The 15,560-nt window shown below is 42.6% G+C and overlaps 1 protein-coding gene across 4 annotated transcripts in view; it reads right to left on the bottom strand.

Annotated features, from left to right (window-relative positions):
• Positions 1–15,560, bottom strand: part of LOC122980395 (plexin-A1-like) — a 192,211-nt gene that overhangs the window by 17,772 nt on the left and 158,879 nt on the right. For all 4 annotated transcript variants that reach the window (XM_044348347.1, XM_044348349.1, XM_044348348.1 and 1 more), the window contains exons 14-20: positions 13,418–13,541; positions 13,151–13,287; positions 10,460–10,627; positions 6,383–6,476; positions 5,007–5,243; positions 2,944–3,087; positions 1,321–1,555 (exon numbers count right to left, since the gene is read on the bottom strand). In XM_044348347.1, the coding sequence (XP_044204282.1) occupies positions 1,321–1,555; positions 2,944–3,087; positions 5,007–5,243; positions 6,383–6,476; positions 10,460–10,627; positions 13,151–13,287; positions 13,418–13,541 (1,139 nt within the window). The remainder of the gene's footprint in view (positions 1–1,320; positions 1,556–2,943; positions 3,088–5,006; positions 5,244–6,382; positions 6,477–10,459; positions 10,628–13,150; positions 13,288–13,417; positions 13,542–15,560) is intronic.

The following is a 15,560-nucleotide window of genomic DNA, read 5'->3' as shown; positions in this document are numbered from 1 at the left end:
CAGCCAATCATTGTTTGACCTGCTGTGTGGGTTTATGTGTGTGTGTGTGTGTGTGTGTTGTGTGTAATTGCAGGGAGTTGCAAAAGAGCAGGACATGAAGACCTGAGTGTCAGGGGGAGTGGTGTGGAGTGTACACATAGTCATCCTCTGAGCAATGACTGGGTCAGATTGAATCAAAAGAAACAAATGTGCTGTGTAAGTGTAAAGAGCGAGTGTTTAGACAGATAATTCATGTGTGTTCTCTATACTACAACACTCAGAGGGACCAAAGTCAGATAGTAGTGATGTCACCTGTTTTTTTAATAGAAAGTCTATGATTACAATCTGGGAGTGTTGAGTTTGACATGGGCATTTACCCAAAAGAGACAAGTTGCATTATGAGAAGTGCAGGATACAGCATACAGCATTACGATACAGCATTTTTGGAGCTTGACCAATACTGGGAAATTAAAATCAGGATTTCTCGGCCTCTGTTGTATTAATTTTGTCTTATCTTACAACAAGAACCACAGTAAATTAATGTTCTATTTGAGCTTTACTACAGCAGCGCAACAGGTTAAGTGATCTCTAATACAAATGTATGCTGATGATTATGGTTATCAGTATTCTCCTTCTCTCTCCTCCCATCTGCCTCTCTCTCCCTCTGTCTCTCTCTTGCCAGATAAACCAGTAACAGCATCAGTAGACTCTCACTGGATCCATGCTGCCTCCTGCCAAATGAATATATGCTAATGTACTGGTGTGTAAGTCTCTTGCTCTCTATCCCCCCCTCCTCCCCGCTTTGGTCGATGCCAAACCACTCCTTCCTTACTATCCCTCACTTTTCCACCTCTATGCCCTGTATCTATCTAACCTCCATCTCTCCCTTTCTCAGCGCGGATGGTAGTGAGGCCAGCCAGGCAGCTCTCTCATGGGGTGGAGAGCCAACATCTGGTGGCTGGCTCAGATCAAAGTACTCCTCTGGAAGCACACCAACACCCACGCACACATGCACACACACCGCTGCCACCTAACAGCAGGGGGACAGTTGGCAGTGAGACAGAGGGAGAAATAGAGAGTAAGAGGGGAAGCAGAGAGAGATATGGATAGGACTATTGAATGGGAGTTGTGCAGCTTTTGAGTTAAGCTGCAGCGAGGGGGAGATTTCCAGAAAGTTATCTGGGAACACAGGAGTTATTTGGGGAGAAAGATGAAAAGAACAAAGGAAGGAGAAGAGAGAGGTAAAAGAAACAAGGAGAACACCAGCATTATATAAGTAACTTTGGAGGGTTGAGCAGCTAGCGTCACCCCTCTTTATGACCACATTTTGTCCAAACTCACCTTCCTTGCACTCAAGGGCCACCCTGGACTCCAGGTTGTCCATCTGCAGTTGCAGACGTTTGAGGGTGCGGTCAGCATCTCGCGACTTCCTCTTATAAGCAATTAGAACCACAATGATAACCAGCAGGAGCAGGCCGCCACCTCCCCCGATACCAATGATGGCGGGCAGGGTGAGCAGGCTGTCTGAGTAGATCTGCAAGGTCCCCGGTGAGTATTCAAACCCTCCAACACGCACCTAGTGGGCCGAGGCAAAGAGAAAAGTTACACTCTTGTTGGTTAAGCAGGTGGATGAGAGACACCACGCAGAGATAGACAGAACAACAACAAAAAAGTGTATGGGTATATCTGCGGCGGAATTTTACCAACGTGAAGCTGTGAACCACTTTCATAAAATAAATTAGCTGCTGGTACCAAGATTATACCCTCCACAGTGTGAAGGTCATACAGAGATTGTACAGTGATGTTATTTTGGCATTTTCAAATCCATATATACAAGAACTACTGTGCAGTTCCAAAGCGTGACAGACAATTTTAGGTCTACACCTGGCCATCCATTATAAAGAATGTAACATGAATGTACCAATGAAAAACGATGCAAGGTATCAATGCTAAATCCCACATTGCAATTATACTGGCAAACCAAGCTGTGCCGAGTTGAGCCAAGTACAGGACAAAACTACCCAAAACCCTTTATATCTGGGTTGGGGGAGGCAACATCTGTGCCCCGGGGCTGTCTTTGGAACCAGCGAAACACATACAAGTATACACAGTTACACACACATGACTTTCAACCATATCACATCAAAACAGTTCTGGCTTGCAGAGCCTGTGAATAAAAAAACATTGGATATGTTTAATTCCCCTCTCTTCTTTTTCTTCCTTCTTCAACGGGCTTACGTCTATGAAATATCAAATGGAGGAGGGTAAAAATAGACACAGACCTCTAACGCCCACAAGCCATTTTTTGGTCTCTATTGAATATCAATACTGTTCAAATCCCAAGGAGGACGACAGCCAAATGAGACCGGTGAAAAGCCTCTAAGAAAAAAATACAGTCGCAAACATCGCCAACGGTATAAGAGACGGGATGTGTGTGTGTGTGTGTTTGTGTGCGTGCAGCTATATGAATGGGGAGGAGAAATCTAGAGTAATTGAAGAGATTTAGGCCTGATGGATGGGGAGGAAAGAATGAGATGAATGAATGAAAAGATAGGAAGTGAATTGACATAAAGAAGGGCGATGAATAGCAGAGCGGAAACAGCGGAGAGAACTGGAACTATGGAAGAAGAAGAGGCTGAAAGAAATGTAAAAGCCAGACGTGAGGTTGAGGTGGCACGAAAAATAAATCAAGAGGGATGATAAAATAACAGGAATCTAAGATAGAAAAAAAAAAAACACTTAGATAAGGTTGGTGCTCATTTTCAGGTTTTGTGTGGCTCCAAACGCCAAACTCTTGGTTTGCACTATGCTCTGATCAGTGAGTGACAGATCAGGTTAACATGATGAAGACAGACACATCACATGATGGGAAAACACTCAGCAAATATACACATACTGTATATAATACAGCTTCTAAATTAGTGATTTAACAGTAACATACAAAAGTATTATAGCAGTACTCACAGTGACTTTGTGTTCTCCAGTCAGGTTAGGCCATTCACACAACAGCTGGCTCTCAGACAGGGTGAGAACGCAGGGTGTCTCCCCGATCAGCACTGTGTAGTTCAGCTTAGTGTTTCCCGGGGCTGCAGGAATCAGGTTACGGCCCTGGAAAGAGAAACACACGTTTCGGTTACTTAGGTAAGGTCTGAATCAAAGGTGGTCCACATGAATAGAATTATAAACGTAGAGTATAAATTCGAAGTGATTCACTCTGACTGTGATTTATGCCATGGCAACGGCAAAAAAAAACATACTTGCTTCTGATTGGCTGGCAGGTGTCCGTCAACAGTTTGACCACAGGTCTAAACCAGTGTGCAAGATACATGAAATTGGGGGTAACCATAGCAACAGTGCTTCTGCTTGATGCTGCCAGATAGTACCTCACATAGAAACTGATCAAACCATGAGTTAAGCTGTCACAAACATAAATATGGTTTATGATGTCAATACAGCCTACCTAGTTTTCATTTAGTAAATTAAGAGGTGTTTGGATGTAAAAACAACACCTAATCTAGTATCTTCGTACGTTAGAACACCTTGTTCTGTATTATCATTTACATGATCTCAAGCATACAGAGTTTCACACTGCATAGAATTGACTGGCCACTAAAATATGAGAATCTTGTGCACATTGTTCCATGAAATTGCCCTTTGCCATAGTCTTTTGTCATGGCCACCACTTTGCCAATCAGTGAGGTGGTGGGAAGTAGAGTAAATAAATTCTACAGAAATCCCCCTCCAACCCCCCCCCTCCTTCTTAACTGCTCACCATGCTTTGCAGAGTGGGAGGTATTAATTGCGGGAAAATCTCAATGAATGTCTAATTTCTCTGCAATTATTTTATAGGATGCCGTTTCTGTGCTGCTTATTTTGGTAATTCTTTACCCGGAGCACGGTGGGGCAATCAGAGCTTTTTTCATTATAGAATTATATTTAAAGTTGCAGGGGAGAGAGGCGTGATTCTTCATTTCTAAAACTCCACCCTGATTGGCCAAGAGAAAAAAGGCTTTAGTTTTCCATGAAATTGCATGATAATTTCCTCTCTCGCTCCTGAGAGGGCTTTGAAGTTCAAGGGGAGCGGTGACGTGACAAAAGACAGCATGGGTGGGTGGGGCAAAGCCTTTAAAAACGTATTCAAATGCGTACTGCCTCTATGGCTTAGAGTAAACACGGCTGTGAAGTCTCTCTTCAGAAGTTATCTTATAGAAATCGGAGCAGGTGGCATAGCGATGCATGGGTCCACTTTATAAACATTAGTTTGCTTTGCACCTGATTTTAAGGGAGGCGTTTTGGAAGCAACTATTTCTTTCTTGAAGGTCTCCAAACCCCATTGGAGACAGCAGGTGAAGAAATAACATCTTTCAAGGTTGAGGGACATCTTAAAGAAAACTGTGTTGAAAGAAATACTCTAAAGGCGAAAGGAAGGAGGGAGGAAAGTGTCTTTACAGGAATTAAAGATGTATAATAATATTTGTGAGCTTTTAACATTCTTGACAATACTCAACATTACTGGCACGCTTCTATCTGCTATTTTTTTATTGTGTCAACTGAGAGCTAAAACTCAGCTAACCTTCAATTGTCCTCGATGCTTGGTGTGTTTTAAGGCATTTCTTCCACACCTTATATACAGAGCAACCTTCAATAAAAAGCTTTGATGCAAAACCACTGCAAACTCCATCTTGACATCATTCAACCAGACATAAGAACCCCCTTTTCCCCGCTCAAGCGTGGTCTACTATGTGGAAGAGAAAAGGACAGACAGCAGAAATAAACTGAGAGAGGTGATGCAAGAAGGGAGAAAGGAGGAAAAAAAAAAAGAAATAGATGACTGGAAATACACAAAGAGAGGAGAGAGACAAAGAAACACAGAGAAAGACATGAGAAGAAGGGAGGCTGAAGACAGAGAAGTGAGAGGCAAAGTCTAGAGATGAATATAAAGAGAGAAAGGACTTGATGGATGTAAAGCAAAGCCAGGTAGAGACGAGGCCAAAACAGATCAATGCTAAGTGCACAAGGCGTTTTACCTTGAGTATGAGTGGTGAGCTGGGCTTCAGCTCCAGCATGCCATTGGGACTCAGAGGTTCAAACACGGGGTCCGGGTGGTAGCTGAAAGTCTCGTTTACCACCAGCACGGAGCGCACGTCATCCATGACAAAGCCGATCTCATCAGGACTGCTGCCTACCTCCGAGAAGCTTTTGTCAGATCCGGCCACAGAGGGCGCCAGACACACCATCACAGTGTTGTTAACTACTGTGCAATTCTGAGGAGGAAAAGAAAGGACAGAGGGGAGAGAGGAAGCAGGAAGAAGAGGAAGTAATTAATGGGGGATGGTCAAAGGCAGAGAGAAAAAGGAAGATGGGATAGAGAAAAGGGGAGAAAATTTGATACGCAGATAAATCAAGTTTGACATGATGATTTAATTGCTAAATTAAGAACCTTTCTTCCTTGTTACACCGTTTCTCTATAATAGCATTGACTGACATCTACTGATGGCAAGAACTAGAAAAAAGGTACATTTAAAATTCCTACATAAAAGATCATGTTAAATAATCAACTATATATACGATGGCTGAAACAGGGTTATGTGATATGAGTAATCAAATGTCTCCATAATAACATAATGAGGAAGAGTCTGGCTTAATAACATCAGTGTCGTAATCAGTGTTGATATCATCTGGAAATCCCCTGTGGGGTTGGACACTTAAATCAGTCACCGAAGAACAAATTAGACTGTAATGACATCGAGAGAAACGGGAGAGGTCAGCCAGTAGCTGTTAATGATAACACAGCACGGCTAAAGAGACTTGTGCATAGTTTCAGTGTGTTATATCTATATGTCACATTTACTAACACACTGAAACAAAAAGGGTGTGTAAGATCACAAGGATACAGAAAAAACAGTGTTTATAGGTCAATGGAAACATTAACCAAGAAAAATAAAAACGACTGCAGAGAGGGGGACAAAAGAAAGAAGGGATATTTTTACTTTCAGCTAAAAGCGGGAGTGGAAGAAAGGTTAGCAAAGCCCCGTGGTGCTAGGTGAAGAGAAGGGGATTTGCTAGAGCCGCTTTATTGCTGGTTGACATTTCAAAGGTTAAACTGCTAAAAGGAAATTCAACATCAAAAACAAACAGAAAATGGGCCCTTGGCTGGTTGACCAATGGGTCAGGTGTGTGCGTCTGTCTGTGTCCCAGGAGTGCATGTGTATCGTCTGAAAATCATTTTTTTCAGAGAGAGAGAGAGGGGCAGAGAGACTGTGAAAGTAGAGGGAGAGACAACGGAGACAGACACCTGTGTGTCTATACTGGTCTGACTCCGTCTCACTCGCCAAGTCAAGTCACTGATTTTCTTGTTTTGTCAATAAAAACTGTGTGCGGGTGTCTGGGTCCAGCCACTTACATTTTCTGACTTGGCAGCTCCATACTTGGCTCTCATTTTGGGCTCCTTGATGGTGGCCAGATTGGTTCCAGTAATGGTCAACATGGTTCCTCCACTAAAAGAAGAGATAATAAGATATATTGTAAAGCAGGGGTAGACAAATAGCAGCCCATGGGCCAAATCTGGCCCTCCAACAAAAATATTTGGCCCCCCAATGAAAGCTGAAATTTCCCCTTTTATAGATTACATCAAATCAGATTACATCACGTCTCTTCATAAAGCTACAGTCAATAACAATATAAACACAAGTGCTCTTGTAAATCCCGATGTAACCTCTTACAAATTTACAAGTTGTGTAACACACCAAATAAATAACAGGTTTTGCTTCAACCATAAATGAAGCAGGCCACTGTTATTGTGTGTGGATAGGCAATCGATTTAAATTCAAGTCTCGTAGTTTAGTTTCAAATTTTTTGGCCACAAGTATCACCATGAGCTGCTGTTTGTTCTCACTAATAGGAATCATGACATATATGCCTTACTATATATACTAAAACTGTTTTATAAATGAATGTTCAATTGAACAAATTAAAAGAAATGAACAAAATGTATAAAAAACATATGCGCTATGTTTTTTATTTTTATCATGCCTGTACTACGTTGGACCCTAATAAACAGTACTGTTTAAAAAAATAAAAGTGTTCTATGGTTGAACCTGATCGCTGACCCCAGTTGCAGAGAATGTCAGGATAAACATCACTGTATGATGGTAAGGGGGAAAATAAAAACAATTCTACGTGCACTTGTGTGTCACATATTCATGTATCTTCTGGTGTCATTTTTTCTTAAAGGGTCCATGTGCATACACTATTCAGCAGGCCTATCGGTGGAGATAAATGTTAATAAATCTGTTCTCTGTGGGAGCCAAGAGGGCCCTCCAGTTGGCGATTTACCATTAATGCTCGCTCCTGCTGTAGCCTTTTGCCTGCTTATTCATGGAAGCCCATTTTCAGGTAATGATACTAACGCTAAAGCCCTTGCATGAATGTTAAGAGCTTGTTTAAACCGATATGGAGGCTGAGGGAGGGGGGGGGGGAGGGGAGGGGTAGTCGAATATGGAGCATTACTCCTGAGAGCCAAAGCTTTTGGCCTCTCCTCACCACCTCTCGAAAGCCAGGGGGAGATATTTTCAGAGTGTATTAAAGTTGCATTGTGGTATTTTTCAGCATGAGATACACTCAGCGACTGCCTTGCCGTCAATGATCTGACATGTTCTGTAACCTTTTCACCTGTGACCTATTCAGGTCTATGTGACGCTGACCAACAGAGACATGGGTAATATGGGGTGAGAGTCCTATACCCCCACACTGCCTTCTCGACAGCCTCTGTTGGCCTGAGAGGCTGAACTTTATCTGATGTGAGGTGTTCTGACAGCAGCTAAATAAGTTAGCATACAACCTAAAACTGGAGTGGGGTAAAGGCAAGGCTTTAAGCCCAGTGCCACTGTGACTCACCGCTGGCTTCACTGAACAGAAACACATATCGTGCAAATGATACATGGTACGTTGCTAAGTTTCCTGTATTGATGTGACACCAACAAAAGCACATTCTGTATTACTGTTTAAGTGCTGTAAAGCCTGGGAAGAAAGCTTTTCTAAAAGAATATCAAACATTTTAGTGCCTCTGCTGTCTTATCTCTAAGCACTGGTAGCTGGGGACTTGCAGTCTACTTGGCTGCATTTTGTTGAACAGAAAAAGCTGGTGTCTGGGGGAGGGTGGTGAGGCCAGTCAGAGCCTTAAGGTGAGATTGACCCTTGAAGTAGCCTGGGAAGAACTAGGAAGCTAAGGAACTAGCAGGAAAAATTGAGACAAGAGGGCTTTTGAGACACTTTAAAGAGGCTAACACATGTTGAAGTGGTAAATATAGTCAGGAGTGAAAACTGAGCAGACAAAGGAATCTGGGAGATTTATATAGAGTGGCACTTTTCTATCTGGAACAGCAGAATATTATCTGCAGGACATGCAGATGTAACAGACCATTCAGTAGTTCAATATCAGTAAAAACTGTTTTGTTTCATTGCAGCACTCCACAGGGGTAGTTCAATGAGAGGATAAGAATTAATTTCTACACATACAGTGTACACTACATAGTGTATTGTGTACACTGTGCTACACAGCATAAACAAGATGAAGTGTCACACAATCTCTGCAGTGCCATGTGTTTGTGTTGTTAGCCTGAGAACTTCTTCCTGAAGGGTGGGGAACAAGTCTCGGTCATGTCAGATTTGTGTTTTGGACAAGGGATGCTCAGCACTGTTTGAAATAGCCTCGGCAACAGGGTCACCAAAGGGGACACAGCGACAAAATAGCTTGGTAAATAAGAGTGTGATTGGCCTGGAGAACCATGCACCTCCTCCTCTGGGAGAGCTGAGTGAAACGACAAACACGAGCCGAGTGCCGAGGTTATCCCCCCCCCAAGGCTGGAGCCAACACTTTCGTTCTCGTTTCCCTCACCTACCCTCAACCTTTCATTCATCCAATTCCAAATGAGACTTCTCATCCGCTCACATCTTGTTCAAATGATGAGAGACTTTGTCTCCCTGCAGAGTTTTAAAAGCGGTTCCCATTTTCACCTCAACCCCCTGCAATGTAGTGAATTGTTTCACTGCCTGAACAGACAATGTGTCTGGTGGCAAAATCTGATGTGCTCTCAAATAAAATACCTGGACTATGCTGTATACAGGTCAGAGTGGCTTTAATAACAATGCAACACATATGACATTCATTCAGCAGGGATTTCTGAGGCATAATTCTTCTCTTTTCTTAATAGGCTTTAACAGCACCGATAAAGTAGAACTGATAAACTATTTGTGTTCAAAAGAGCAACAGAGTGGTGACAATGGCATGATTGTGTTGTGTCAATTTAATTAACGCTGTGAAAATAAGTGTTGGATATATGAGCTAGTGCAGGTTATATAGTTTTTTTGTCCAGCCTTTTACTTTTTTGTATGCACTGCATCCCTGGATAATTTATGGGACCTATCCAATGTTTGAATACCAACTTTTATTTTAGATTTTTAAATGAATGCAACAGAAAAAAAAAAAACATCAAGAAAAAAGCTCAAGAAATAATGTACGACAAGTTCCTGAAACTATACGTTTGAAGTAAATGAGACAGTCAACAGTGTGTGTTTTTGTGTGTGTGTGTGTGTTTGAGTTGGCTTCATTTGTGAGCTGAGGAGTAGAGGAGTTTCTAGGTCATGCTAGTGAGCCCATTAGCATTTGGTAGCTCCAAGCTTCTTTTTTTTTTCCCTCCACAACACAGCTTGTGTTTGCACAGGAAATCTTCCCGTGGCTATGTAGTCTCATTTCAATAAGTCAAGTAATATTTACAGATACATCTCTGCTGCAGCTCATCAACAAGCAGTGCACTGCTTCAGGAGCCTCCTTTACTGCTGTTCCTGCTCTCAAAGATTTACTTTTGAAACATAAAGATAAACAGAATAAATAATGTCTTTGAAAAGCGAGACGTGTGTGAAAATGGAGAGGAATCTTCAGCTTTTTCTTCGAGACCCAGCCAGCGAGTATGCAAGCAGAATAATACATTTATCATTTTACATGGAGTGCATATTTCAGTTTAGTTGGCTACACTTCTTGAAAAAATAGCATTAATGTATGGCACAACCACCACATGGGATTAATAATGTATTGATGCATTTGTATCTGTTCTATAGATGTACATCAAGCAGAATTGCAGATCAAACACTGTTGATGTAAATTATAGATAATGAAATGACATGCTGATGTATTATACAATGATAGATCGCTGACGGGGCTAACTATATGATGAAGCAGAATGTGAAAAATTAAGCCAATATCGCCCAGTTTTGAAACCTTTCCTGTGAATTATTCAGTGTGCATCGCTTTCAGGGTTGACCTGTACTATTTATGCAATATTGAGAATTAACTGATCAATCCTAAAGTATTCTTTTTGAGATACTGTAGCTGTAACAGAAATATCCTCCATGTCTTAAGCCTGTATGAGCTCTGGAAAGACTCTATACTATTGTGGGAAGACTCATACTATTGTGTCCTTACCTGGCGATACTCCAGTCAGGCTCAATCTTGAGGATAGTGGGATCATCTGTATAGTTGAACTTGACCTCTGGGTTCCTCAGCTCAGCAGAGTTGATGTCCACCATGACTGGGGTGGTGCCTGAGGCTTGTCCCAACGGGGTCACACACACTATCTCCTTGCTGCTTCGCCTGGAATACCAGGAGATCAAGGGATAAGGAGAAGAAAGGAGAGAAAGATGTTACATACAATGGTTGGTGATGGCCTCTCTAAGAGTGGACTGTAGAGCTATACTAGAAGGTCTTGAAAAGGATTTCGAGTATATGGGAGTTGACTCTGACAGAAACAGAGATAGACACAAAGAAAAAAAAAACTGCGCAGGGAAAGAAATCCTACTTCACCCTTTAAATAACTCATAAATTATTTATCAGATGCAACAAAAAAAAAAAAGCAGGCTCACACACAGACTGGTGACACAGTCGCCTATCCACAAGGCCAACATCTTTCAGTCTGTCCAGCCGTAGTTTCATCAGCCCGAATCACAGAGTGCTATACTTCAAAGCTCGCTCTCTCTCTCTTTCTCTCTCTGTCTGTCTGTCTTTCCTTCCCTCCTGCGCTTTCTCTGGCTGATAGATCTGAAGTGGCAGATCAGGCTGGTCGTCTCTCTGTGTGATGTAACTCCCTCCCTAGCAGACAGGCAGCCAGCTGTGACCTGCTGGGAAACTTTGTGCTGCTGCCAGAAACTTTGTGCTCCACACCAGTGGCTCATTGCAGCGTCCCCTCCTCCCTGTCAGGGGGGAAACACTGCTTGGTGAGCAGTGGGGAGATGGCTACCTGCGAGACAGTCTGGGTGTATGTGTGTAATCAATGTATCGAGCAGGTGTGCGCTAGCTTGTGCGCAGTGTGGAGGTCTGTAAATTTGCATATAAATACAGTAGGCAGGCAGAGCATTAACGATGTGTAAGTATGTGTTTTGCATCACTCGTCGTCTGGTAACATCCTACAGCGCTCTGCGAGTGTGTGTAAGTAGGGGTGTGTGTGCGCGTTGTGCAGACATGATGGCGGGCGGCGCAGTGTGAAATTTTGAACATGAGAAGAGCAAGCTGATCCGTACACAAATCCTCTGCCGTTATCTGCTGTGAAAGTGAAGCCCACAGAAAGACGGAAGATGATGGAGAAGATGAAAGAGAACACCTATTTTGCCGCCTCTATTCCGAGTGGCTTGCAGCGGGGCGGGGCTGGTTTGGGAGACTGAACAAAAACGGCGAAGGAAAGGAAAAAAAAAAAAAAAAATGGGGGGAATCGGGCGTCTTTGTTGGACATATCCCTGCTGTCTCCCAGGAGGCAATTTCAACAGCGTCCTCCACACGCACTTAGACTGAGAGAGGGACTGAAGAGAGGATAAAGATAGGAAAGAAAAAGAATGTCGATAAAAAAAAAAGTTTTCACATTCCACTAATGCTGCGTTTCCATGGCAACCGTTTTCACAACACTGTCGCCGTCAAGAGCGCCTGTGGTGCCGCGGACGTATTTTTGACAAGGTTGCCGCCGCACAAAGGAAAGCCGAGAGGGGATACAGAAAGAAAGAAAAAAGAATGAAAGAGAAGGGGTTGCAGAGGGAGATAAGAGGATGAGTGACTCGGGGTAAATAGGTTTTGATTAAAGCAGAGGCCCCACTGAATACAAAGACACATTAAAGAGATGGACTCAACCAGTTCATTACTTTGGCCATAAAGGTTATTACTGCTCAGTGAATGAAAGGCCAAGACTATTATGGTCACCTTTCTCGGGATGTGCTACAGAGCTTTAAATTGGCCTTTACTTTTTCTTTTGATATAATATAAAAAGAACTTGATAGGTCCAAGCTCATTAGTTTAACCTGTCACTTGTTGCCTCAGAGAAGGAAACCACTATAATAAAAACAGCAGTGTTATATGAATTTGCTCTAAAAGGAGAAACAAGAAAAACTCTACACTAAGGCTTAACCTATAATGAAAAAAACGTATGAAAGGGAGGAGTATAAACATTTTCCTTTATTTGCCAACAGTCACCTTGACTAGTGAAGCTTCTGCTTGGAAATTCCTTTCAGTATATAGGTGCCCTGTTCTAGTGCACTAACAATCTTTTCTGCGAGGTTTCTTTTCTCTGCCATCTGTCAGACACCATACATGAGAGGATTTAGTCCAGAGTAGAGTACGGTTTCTTGTCAGTTTGCCAAGAGGAGATTCAAAGAAACAATAGAGTTCTTGGCTTGAGGAATTAGAGTCATATCAAATTGGATCTATGTGTCCTCTCCTTGAAATCCTGGCACAATCTCTAGAGTGAGTGAGAACAGTGGCAGATTATTCTCAACACCAAAAAAATGATTTTTTTTTTTTTAAATGTATTCATTATATGTATACATGAGTAAAATGTGATTTACCAATTACCAGCAACACCATACAATTCCTTCTAAATTATAGTCATGTCTTTGACAAAATGTAGGCCATGTACTTAACAGCACAACTGAACAATGATATCATCATCCCTGAGAAAAGCTATACCATCATTCTCACAGTTGCTGTGAATTGCAGTCCTAGAGGTCAACCTGCTGCAAATCAAAGGCAGCAACCAGAAATAAAATGGATTTTTTAAAAAAGAGAATAACCATGCAGGGAGGGTTGTTAAAAACTATGAACAAACTGTAAATTTTTGAGTACTTTGGATTCACTCACTTCTCGAAGCGGCAGGGGTGAAGTCCTATCTTTACAGACACTGCGCTGCCTGCGTTTAGATGACTGCCTTCGATGGTGATCCTTGTTCCTCCAGACAGCGGCCCGGTGGAAGGATGGACACGGGTGAAGTACGGAGACTAAGGAGGGACACACAGGCAGAAGAGCAGGCGGGTCAATCATGGCTGCTAGACTGTGATGAACCAGTGATGTCCAATGCAACATCAACAAAGCTTTTATGTAGCTGTTTCCCAAATCAACAACACATACCACAAAAGTGAAGGCCTTGCTTGAGACTGCTTTGTAGTCAGGGTGAATGCAGTCCCTCACACACACCTCCACCTGAGCCTCCTGCACCCTGTAACCTGTTGCATCATTCAGCCGGCACACGATCCTGAAAAAGAGAAACACAAGAAGCGAAGAGATGAGCCTGATTATCGGTGCAACCAAAATAAATAAATGAAGTTCACGGTAGTCAACTGTCTTATTCACAATATTTGATTGAGAATGAGCTAGCCGTATCAGAAGAAAGAAGCTTGACTGAACAAAGTGTAAAGGAAGGGAAGAAAAGAGAGAGCGAAAACAGTACAGAACAGACAACAGTGTGACATTTCTCTTCTGCTCAGTCCAAATCACAAAGAATAAACTGTTTCTGTAGCCTTATTCATAAAAATAACAAAAAGCAGAGAAAGACAGAAAGAAAGAAAGAAAAAGAAAGAAAGAAGGAGGTTGTGTGTGTGTGTGTGTGTGTCTACATTAGTGCGTACTGTAGAACCATAAGCCTCGCACTTGGCCCTGGGCGCTGGCTGGCCAAATGAAAATCCACTGGAGAAATGATTGAGTGAGGGGAGTGGCGGCAGTGTAGCCCACGGGGAGAACACACACACACACACACACACACACACACACACACACACACACACACACACACACACACACACACACACACACACACACACACACACACACACACACACACACACACACACACACTTCCTTCATGTTTCACCCACTGGAGACACACTTGACTGTTAATTAGCCAGAGCGAACGAATGAGACAGAGAGAAAGGGCGAGAGTGCAGAAGAGAGAGAGAGAGAGGGTGGTAGAGAAGGAGAGAGAGTAAGAGAGAGCGAGGGTTAAAGAGAGAGAGAGACTGATTAATTGAACGAGCTCATATCCTACAGATCTCCTCAGCTTCTCTCACTCCCCGAGATGAGTTATTAACTCTCCTGTTTCCATCCTCCCTGCAGGTGGCCATGGCAACTGCAGCGCTGCGATGACAATGAATTTCACATTCCGATGCAGTATGTTTTCATTGTTTTTATTTTCCCTTTCATTTATTCCCTGGTTCTCCCGCTATGACAGGGGCCGTGATTAAAATGCTGGACAGCTCTCAGTTAGACACACGGCTTCACTCGCATCATTACTGCACAAATGACTACACTGAGCTGTTATTATGTGGTTAGACAGACAGTCAAGTTCATATTGCATTTGTAAAGATGACAACATTATAAATTATACCTCCCTCAATCAAGTAACTGAAGTGAAATGTGATGGTGAAAAATTAAACATATGTCAAATTGTCACATAGAAACTACTAATAAGGCATTAAAAAGAGGGATATTGGGTTCTGTTTTCTCAATGAGGAATCAAATCCATCTAGTAAATATTTAATGACTGAGGTGAATGACAAGCCTACTAATATTAAAATACCGGGAGATGCCACATTTTCCTGCAATTCAATTTCAGTCCAATCACAGAAGCAGGAAACGTGTGCTGGCTCTATAAAGTACAAGCCCTGGCTGAAAGAAAGAGAAAACCAGAGCAGGAACAATGTGTCTACATTTTGCCCAACAATCAGTGCACCTCTTTCTCTCCACTCTCTCCAGCAGATGACCTTCGACCTGTGCTGTCAGTCCCGTAACCCTATCCTGTCTCCTGTGCTACAGCTCTGATAGGGTCACAGGGATGACGAGAGCAACCGGGCCACTAATGGCACCGTATGGCTAACATCACTTTTAATTAGCATGACAGCCTGACTGCCAGCCGCGCCCTCCTCCTCCTCCTCCTCCGGGTGCTATGGCAACAGGCCAATGCAGTGTTACAGGGCTGATGGGGTTAAACGTTGACACCTTGGTGGTTTTGGATGTGATCACTAGGACAAACTGAACAAGAAAAGTTACAACACAGACCCACATAATATCACTCAAGGGCTACTGAAGCAAATGTAAAGCTGGTATTATCTGTGTTAACACCACTATATATGAGGTTATAAATTATAAATCAAGTCGCTCTGAGTAGCTACGATATTTCTAAACCCATTCAGGGGACACCTGTCATCGCTGGTGAGAGCTGCACAGCATTCTGTTGTCCTAACTGTCAAACCATCAAAGTCACATTTCTTGTGTTTCC

This window comes from Thunnus albacares, chromosome 4, assembly GCF_914725855.1.
Source record: "Thunnus albacares chromosome 4, fThuAlb1.1, whole genome shotgun sequence".
Lineage (NCBI taxonomy): Eukaryota > Metazoa > Chordata > Actinopteri > Scombriformes > Scombridae > Thunnus > Thunnus albacares.
Note: the sequence above shows the minus strand (reverse complement) of the source record. Positions and strands in the feature narration are given on the sequence as shown.